This window comes from Oncorhynchus tshawytscha, linkage group LG05 (assembly GCF_018296145.1).
Source record: "Oncorhynchus tshawytscha isolate Ot180627B linkage group LG05, Otsh_v2.0, whole genome shotgun sequence".
In the NCBI taxonomy this organism is placed as follows: domain Eukaryota; kingdom Metazoa; phylum Chordata; class Actinopteri; order Salmoniformes; family Salmonidae; genus Oncorhynchus; species Oncorhynchus tshawytscha.
In genome coordinates this window covers 11,707,024-11,715,976 of record NC_056433.1, presented here as the reverse complement: position 1 = coordinate 11,715,976, position 8,953 = coordinate 11,707,024, and the positions used below count along the sequence as shown (strand labels likewise).

Genomic DNA, 8,953 nt, shown 5'->3' with positions numbered 1-8,953 from the left:
CATCTATACACGGACTATCAACCATCTGTAGAGCATCTATACACAGACTATCAACCATCTGTAGAGCATCTATACACGGACTATCTGGACTATCAACCATCTGTAGAGCATCTATACACGGGCTATCTGGACTATCAACCATCTGTAGAGCATCTATACACAGACTATTTGGACTATCAACCATCTGTAGAGCATCTATACACGGACTATTTGGACTATCAACCATCTGTAGAGCATCTATACACAGACTATTTGGACTATCAACCATCTGTAGAGCATCTATACACAGACTATTTGGACTATCAACCATCTGTAGAGCATCTATACACAGACTATTTGGACTATCAACCATCTGTAGAGCATCTATACACAGACTATTTGGACTATCAACCATCTGTAGAGCATCTATACACAGACTATTTGGACTATCAACCATCTGTAGAGCATCTATACACGGACTATTTGGACTATCAACCATCTGTATAGCATCTATACACAGACTATTTGGACTATCAACCATCTGTAGAGTATCTATACACAGACTATTTGGACTATCAACCATCTGTAGAGCATCTATACACAGACTATCTGGACTATCAACCATCTGTAGAGCATCTATACACAGACTATTTGGACTATCAACCATCTGTAGAGCATCTATACACAGACTATTTGGACTATCAACCATCTGTAGAGCATCTATACACAGACTATTTGGACTATCAACCATCTGTAGAGCATCTATACACAGACTATTTGGACTATCAACCATCTGTAGAGCATCTATACACGGACTATTTGGACTATGCAAATAAAGTGTGACGCGTTTCCACCATATTTCTTTTGACGGTCCTTTCCTTTTAATCCACGAAGGGAAGTGAACAAGTGCACACTAAGAAAAAGGACAGATAATTGGAACGCAGGACTTATACACTGATGTGTTCAAGTATGGTTGTAGTTATAGTTCTGTCCAGCCCGTGGAAGAATACAGTAAGCAGCAGAGAACAAGAGGTGTAATCAAACTTAAGTACCTGCTACCTACCAACACAGATTCTGATCCTCAACACGATAAAAACCACTATGGGAGATAACCAACCACAAAGTAGCCCCCCTTCCAAATCCCCATGGAGATAACCAACCACAAAGTAGCCCTAATTATCCTAAATACACTGAATTATTCACTGGTGTAAAACGTCCAGGGAACCCTTTCGGCAGATAATGTTATTATTAAAGAGGAAACCTTTATTTTCACACCTGATTAAGAGAGGGATTGGATAGCCAGAAAGCTTTATCAATCACACAATGATTTGGTCTATGCAGATATACATTGCTTTCAGAAAGTATTCATACTCCTGGACTTTTTCCACATTTTGTTGTGTTACAGCCTGAGTGTAAAATGTATTACACTTAGGTTTTGTGTCACTGGCCTCCACATAATACCCTTTAATGTTAGTGAAATTATGTTTTTAGATTTTTTTCACAAATTAATTCAGAATGATAAACTGAAATTTCTTGAGTCAGTAAGTATTCAATCCCTTTGATATGACAAGCCTAAAGGAAAAAAACAGACATTGAAGAGTCTTGGTGGTTCTAAACTTCTTCCATTTTTCCCATAATAAAACTTGCTCCAGAGCGCTCAGGACCTCAGACTGGGGCGAACGTTCACATTGAATAGACCTTTGAGCATGGTGAAGTTATGAACTACACTTTGGATGGTGTATCATTACACCCAGTCACTACAAAGATGCAGGCGTCCTTCCTAACTCCGTTGCCGGAGAGGAAGGAAACTGCTCAGGGATTTCACCATGAGTTTAATGGTTTTGATATGAGAACTGAGGATGGATCAACAACATTGTAGTTACTCTACAATACTAACCTAAATGACAGCGTGAAAAGGAAGCCTGTACAGAAAACATTTTTTCAAAAACATGCATCCTTTTTGCAATAAAGTAAAACTGCAAAAAACGTGGCAAAGAAATTGACTTCATGTCCTGAATACAAAGTTCTATGTTTGAGGCAAATCCAACACATCACTGAGAACCACTCTTTATAATTTCAAGCATGATGGTGGCTGCATCATGTTATGGTATGCTTGTCCTCGGCAAGGAATAGGGAGTTCTTTAGGATAAAAAGAAACGGAATAGAGCTAAGCACAGGCAAAATCTTAGAGGAAAACCTGGTTCAGCCTGCTTTCCACAGACACTTGGAGACAATGAAGGGCCGCCCCCAAGTGGTACGGGTAGGTAACAACATATGCCATGTTGATCCCAACACAGGGGCCCCTCAGGGGTGTGTGCTCAGTCCCCTCCTGTACTCCCTGTTCACCCATGACTGCATGGCCACCTGCAATACCATCATTAAGTTTGCTGATGACACGACAGTGGTAGGCCTGATCACCAACAACGACGAGAAGGCCTATAGGGAGGAGGTCAGAGACCTGGCCATGTGGTGCCAGGACAACAACCTCTCCCTCATCGTGATCGAGACAAAGGAGATGATTCTGGACTACAGAAAAAGGAGGACCGAGCACACCCCCATTCTCCTCGATGGGGCTGTAGAGGAGCAGGTTGAGAGCCCCAAGTTCCTTGGTGTCCATATCACCTGAACTATCATGGTCCAAACACACCAAGACAATTGTGAAGAGGGCACAACAACGCATATTCTCCCTCAGGACACCGAAAATATTTGGCATGGGTCCTCCGAGCCTCAAAAAGTTCTACAACTGCACCATCGAGAGCATCCTGACTGGTTGCATCACCGCTGGGTATGGCAACTGCACAGCCTCCGACAGAAAGGCACTACACTGGGGCCAAGCTTCCTGCCATCCAGGACCTATATACCAGGCGGTGTCAGAGGAAGGCTCCAAAAAATTGTCAAAGGCCCCAGCCACCGTAGTCATTGACACTGTGGCTGGATTTACAAGAAGTTTATCTTTAAAATGGTGTAAAATACTATGTTTGAGGAATCTTAATTATATCTCACATATCCCAGAGAGGTTTTAAGAAGCCTTTAGGACCTAGACTTAGTGCTCCGGTACTGGGAACAGACTGAAATTTTTTCCCATTCCTCCTTGCAAAACAGCTCGAGCTCAGTGAGGTTGGATGGAGAGCATTTGTGAACAGCAGTTTTCAGTTCTTTCCACAGATTCTCGATTGGATTCAGGTGTGCAAAACTGATAGAGACATACCCCAAGCGACTTACAGCTGTAATCGCAGCAAAAGGTGGCACTACAAAGTATTAACTTAAGGGGGCTGAATAATTTTGCACGCCCAATTTTCCCGTTTTTGATTTGTTAAAAAAGTTTGAAATATCCAATAAATGTTGTTCCACTTCATGATTGTGTCCCACTTGTTGTTGATTCTTCACAAAAAAATACATTTTTATATCTTTATGTTTGAAGCCTGAAATGTGGCAAAAGGTCGCAAAGTTCAAGGGGTCCGAATACTTTCGCAAGGCACTGTACATATTACCTCAACTAACCGGTGACCCCGCACATTGACTCTGTACCAGTGCCCCGTATACAGCCTCGCTACTGTTATTTTATTGTTTCTCCTATGTGTTGGAGGAAACACCGTACAGCTGGCAACCGAAGTCAGTGTGCATGCACATGGCCGCCACAAGGAGTCGCTAGAGCACAATGGGACAAGGACATCCCAGCAGGCCAAACCCTTCCCTAACCCGGGCGATGATGGGCCAATTGCGCCTCATGGGTCTCCTGGTCGCGTCCGGCTGCGACACAGCCCGGGATCGAACCTGGATCTGTACTGGCTAGTTAAAACTGTAACTTAAAAATCAGCTAGAAAATCTAAGGCAAGACTTGAAAATGGCTGTTTAGCAATGACGAATAAACAACTTCACAGAATGTGTTTAATAATGTGTAAATATTGTACAATCCAGGTGTGTAAATATTGTACAATCCAGGTGTGTAAATATTGTACAATCCAGGTGTGTAAATATTGTACAATCCAGGTGTGTAAAGCTCTAAGAGATTTTCAGCTGTAATCACTGCCAAAGGGGATTCTAACATGTGTTGATTCAGGGGTGTGAATACTTCCTGTATGTAAATTAGATCTGTATTTAATTTTCAATACATTTGCAAAAATGTCTAAAAACATGTTTTCCATGTCATTATGGGGTATTGTGTGTAGATGGGTGAGATAAAAAATAATAAGTTTAATCCATTTTGAATTCAGGTTGTAACAACAACATTTGGAATAAGCCAAGGGGTATGAATATTTTCTGAAGGCTCTGTCCATCTTACATCCATTGTAGGGAAAGAATTACATCAACCTTGAGGTCGCAAATGTTAAAGGCAGTTTTTTCTTTTTTAATTAAGGAATAATCGGTGATATTTCCTTGTTCAATGGTTCTTTGATGACAGCCTGCCCTATATTCATTGATTATTTAAGAATAACTTGAGTTGCGTTTATGAATTTGAGAGTAGTTAGGTTACATTTCTCCAGACCCCATTCTTCATCTTACTGCTAGTGGATACACAAACTCCAGATGTTGGCTTTAATGTACACTGTACAGTGGAACTATGTGAAGTAGCCTCCCACGATGGCAGCCACATATAGCTCCATCCCAGTCCGTCTCTGTGTGTTCACTGCAGCACCAGGTGCTCTGACACATGCAGAGGAGGAGGAACTGTAAGTTTTCTCAGTAGAAGAGGGACAGAGAGGTAGAGCACAGATACAGCAACCATCAAACTATTTCAGCGAGTTCCATATAAGCCTTAGGGACTAAACAAGACGTTAAAAATATTGATGTCGGGAGTCCAGCTCAACACCACAGACAGTATTCAGATATAGTCAAAACACCCCCTTTCATAATACCTGCAGTAAAATGCATTGAGATTCACAAACCTACCCAGGGACAATTTTAAGATTGTGGAAGATGTTAAATTGACTTTGAATAGCGGGAAAAGTGCCCTATTCAATGCATGACTCAAGCTGAATAACCATGGCAATCGCTATGTACTTAGATCTGTGTTAAATCTACAATCTAGGCCCCCTGATAACTATCCAACTGATGAATGCAGAAACATACAGATTTGTAAGGCTAATACTAACATTTTCTTCCATATTAATACCCATCAACAACAAAAGAGTTTTGTGGGGTTTTTTTTAAACGGTTGTTTTTTCATCAGTAAAATTTGAGCGTAAATCAACAGATTACTTTTTAAATGTTAACAAATCAGTTTAGCCTTTTTAATTCTTTGTTGTCCACGTTACTTTAATGTTGGTTTCCAGTAGTAGTAGTGACGGGGGTCTCAATACAGTTACATCTGTATCGTGACTTGCATACAGCACTGAGACACACCCCACCAGACATGCCACCAGGGGTCTTTTCACAGTCCACAGGTCCAGAATAAATTCAAGGAAAAGTACAGTAGTATACAAAGTCATGATTGAATGGAACTCCCTTCCATCTTATATAGCACAAGTGAACAGCAAACCTGGTTTCAAAGACAAAACAACACAGCTAGTCGGCTGTACCTATATCCTATATCTTGTTGTTCTTTTTAAATAGTGAGCAAACATGTTTTCAGCACTTATTTCCATGACTGATCAAAACTAATTATATCATGTTCTCTCTCGTCGTCAAATCACAATAGAATTGCAGAATCAAATCGCAAAACAAAACCGTGAGAATCTCAATCCTTATCATATCGGCACCTAAGTATCGTGATAATATCGTATCGTGAGGTCCCTGGTCTTTCCCAGCCATTTCGCCCATGTCGTTTTAAAAATCCTGTGCAGCAAAGCTCCATCCACAATGTACTTCCTGTCAATCAGAGCCTTCTCAGCATGCTTTGCTCTTGTACTCACCGGTCTCCCTTTGGTTTGCGGTTCTTCTGGGGCGGGACCTTCCCTTTGGGTCTCCTTTCGCTGCCCGCACATGGTCCCCCACCCAGCCCCGTCACCCACAGGGACTCCAGGCCCTTGGAGGACTTCTTAAAGGTGAACTCCACCTGCTCGCCCTCCTTCAGGCTGCGGAAGCCCTCCATCACCAGTTTACTCTGTGGAGGAAAAAAATCAACACACCAGCCCTTTAAGAAATGCTGCCATGGAATTTGAATTATACCGACCAGACCATCCTTTAAAAGATACTGAATTATTACCATGTAATTACAATTACATCCAGACCACCCCTCTTTAGAAACACTGCACTGTTACAATTAATGATTTTTGGGCTAGCATTTATAGCAAACCTTTGGAATGTCCACTATTTCATTCCAGTCATTGTCAATGTTCATCCTTATCAAATGACAAAATGTAATTAAATCGAAAAATTGGTAGCTTAGGTGCATCCCTTCCTCATCCCTCCCATTTGAGTTCTCACTTAGACAGTTTCCTTCTGACAGGGAGGGAGGGGGGAGGAATAGGGTTTCGCACCCAATGCTGTCACTTCCCTCTACCCAAGAAATGTCTTTATCAGTTGCATCTGAATGATTCATCTGGTTACTACGTAAACACTAGGCTACATATAAATCAAAGATGTATGATTTGACAACATAATATGACTGATATCATGTATCTTTTACGGATCGCACCCGACGCATAACCGAATTTAGCAGAGGGGAACAAACACACACAGCATCAAAATGTATACATGCTGTTGAAGGAGTGTCAGAGCAAGCCAACAGAATGCAGGCCAATGAAGAGCTATTCAAACAAGCATGTTGCCACGAGAGTGAGAAAGAGAGGCAATATTATTGTATAAACAGAGTACAGTTGGGAAGAATGGCTACTATTTGGGTTAGCTTTACTAAGTCATTTACCACAGTGCAAATGTTGCTTGTGTTTATCTATGGTAAACAAGTTCAAAAGACAAAATAGGACTATAAACCATTAAAGTTCATGCATATAAAACTATTTGGTCACACTATTTGTATGGTCTGGAGTTTCCATCTGTAGAACCTCTACAGATTGTTAGTTTGATCTGTTGATAAGGAACTGCTTGCTAAGGTTATAGTTAGTATTTGGATAAGGGTTAAGGTTAGGGTTAGTAGATAGTTAGTTGGTTGGTTGAAATGTTACTGATAAGACAGTAGAGCACCTACAGATGGACTATCCAAATAAAGTGTTACCAATCATTTCATGTTCATGTTTCATGAAAATATAATACATCTGGTCCAATGTATTGCTTTATTTTGTATTAATCTTTGATATAAATATTATTAGTTAAATATTATCTCTGGAAACCAATAGGAAAGACAGAAATAATAGCTGCACTAAAGTTATTACAGTTTATTTCTTCAAAGATGAAACAAGGAATTTCTTTATGAATTAACCCGTTTTTGGAATAGATTTATACGTGTATATTTGCTATAATACATTTAATATTTCACACAAAATGTTGCTTAGAATTATGAACACAATAAAGCTATTATAGAAGCTTGAATATCTTTATAATGGTGTTTTTATCATCTCACATACCCCGAAGCTTTCTACTGACTAATCAACATTCATTATCTACTAATGATTTTAATACATGAAAATCTGTCATTATTATGCCACTAGTAACAGCTACTATCTGTCCTAGATTATATTTAGACCCTTATTCTGATGATATCTAACAATTATTTAAAATCACTACAGTAATATTAATTTTAATTTATTGCTTGAAATAAAAAGACTGCAATTTCCCTCAACCAATGAAATTATACAAGTGGGAGGGGCAAAAAGGCAGTCCAAAGATCCAAGTAAATGATATACTTCAAATCTCTAAACCCCTCAATTATTTCAATATATTTTATTATTTCTAATACAGTGAGTTTTCTAAATATATTCACTTTTTTTTTTAAATATCTAAAATCCCAGTTTGCATCATTTCTAACACGAATTGTTTTCACATAACATAAAAACAAATCTTTCTGTTATACACAGACACATCTTGGGATTAACCCATTGGAATCAATACATGTAAAACTGGATGTGGTTAATTAAAATACTTACAACAACTGCATCTCTAAAATTACAATGTCACATTTGACTTAAAGTACTGTAAACTACAAAATATATCTAATCCTACCAATGAATTCAAAGTGGTCAAATCAGGACTGTAGTTCAGAGATTTCACTATGCATGATTATTACTATCTATATTATTTTGTCATTTTGGTGAGGACAAATCTTTGTGCTTCTTGACAATAAAGATGTGAACATCATCACTAAAAGACATCACCAACACTACTAACCAAATTACTAAAAGCACTACAAACTCTTTATAAAGAATATTGGTGAAAAACTCCATAACTACGAAAGACAGGGGAATCGACACATTCGTCATTTAAACACCTCGTGGTTTCACGAAGGGTGAAAAAGACTCCTCAATCATACATGATTTCACACAATGTATTCATTCGTTCATTTATCCCTTCGTTCACTCAAATCATTCCCTGTCTCCTGCTAGCAAGCAGTAGGTGATTAGCTTAGCTCACTCCAGCTAGCTGAAAGTAGGAGACCGTTCTGGATGTTTTGGATATGCTGTGAGGAAAAGGAAGGATTAGGGATAGAATGAGAGAGACAGCAAGGATTCTACACCTCTATTCAACAGGGCATACACTCACGATAAAACAAGGGATAAGGGGAAAGAAAAGGACAGAGAATGGAAGAAAAAGGGTGATGTCATGGTGAACTGAATTAATATACATACAAGTTGCTAATGACAACCAAGGTGGGTATTATATGTTCGTTTCAGCTGTAGTGGGTCACTTCAGGAGATGATTATACATTTTGGTACAAATCACAACAGTATTAAAACAAACTAAAACCACAACTTCAAATAGCTAATAAATTATTTCAATCCCAGCGACTTTATGATGGATATATTATTATAAATTCTAAAATGTTACGGGCATTTAAAAAATAAAACTTCAGCAGAACTGCTCCTCTCTTTCTTTCAAGGCATAATTATGACTAGTCATTGATTCTCTGGCTCAGCCAATC

At 39.2% G+C, this 8,953-nt stretch overlaps 1 protein-coding gene across 2 annotated transcripts in view; it reads right to left on the bottom strand.

Moving 5' to 3' along the window:
• Nucleotides 1-8,953, bottom strand: part of lin28b (lin-28 homolog B (C. elegans)) — a 48,734-nt gene that overhangs the window by 26,007 nt on the left and 13,774 nt on the right. For both annotated transcript variants that reach the window (XM_024419656.2, XM_042321471.1), the window contains exon 3: nt 5,832-6,022. In XM_024419656.2, coding sequence (XP_024275424.1) covers nt 5,832-6,022 — 191 coding nt within the window. The remainder of the gene's footprint in view (nt 1-5,831; nt 6,023-8,953) is intronic.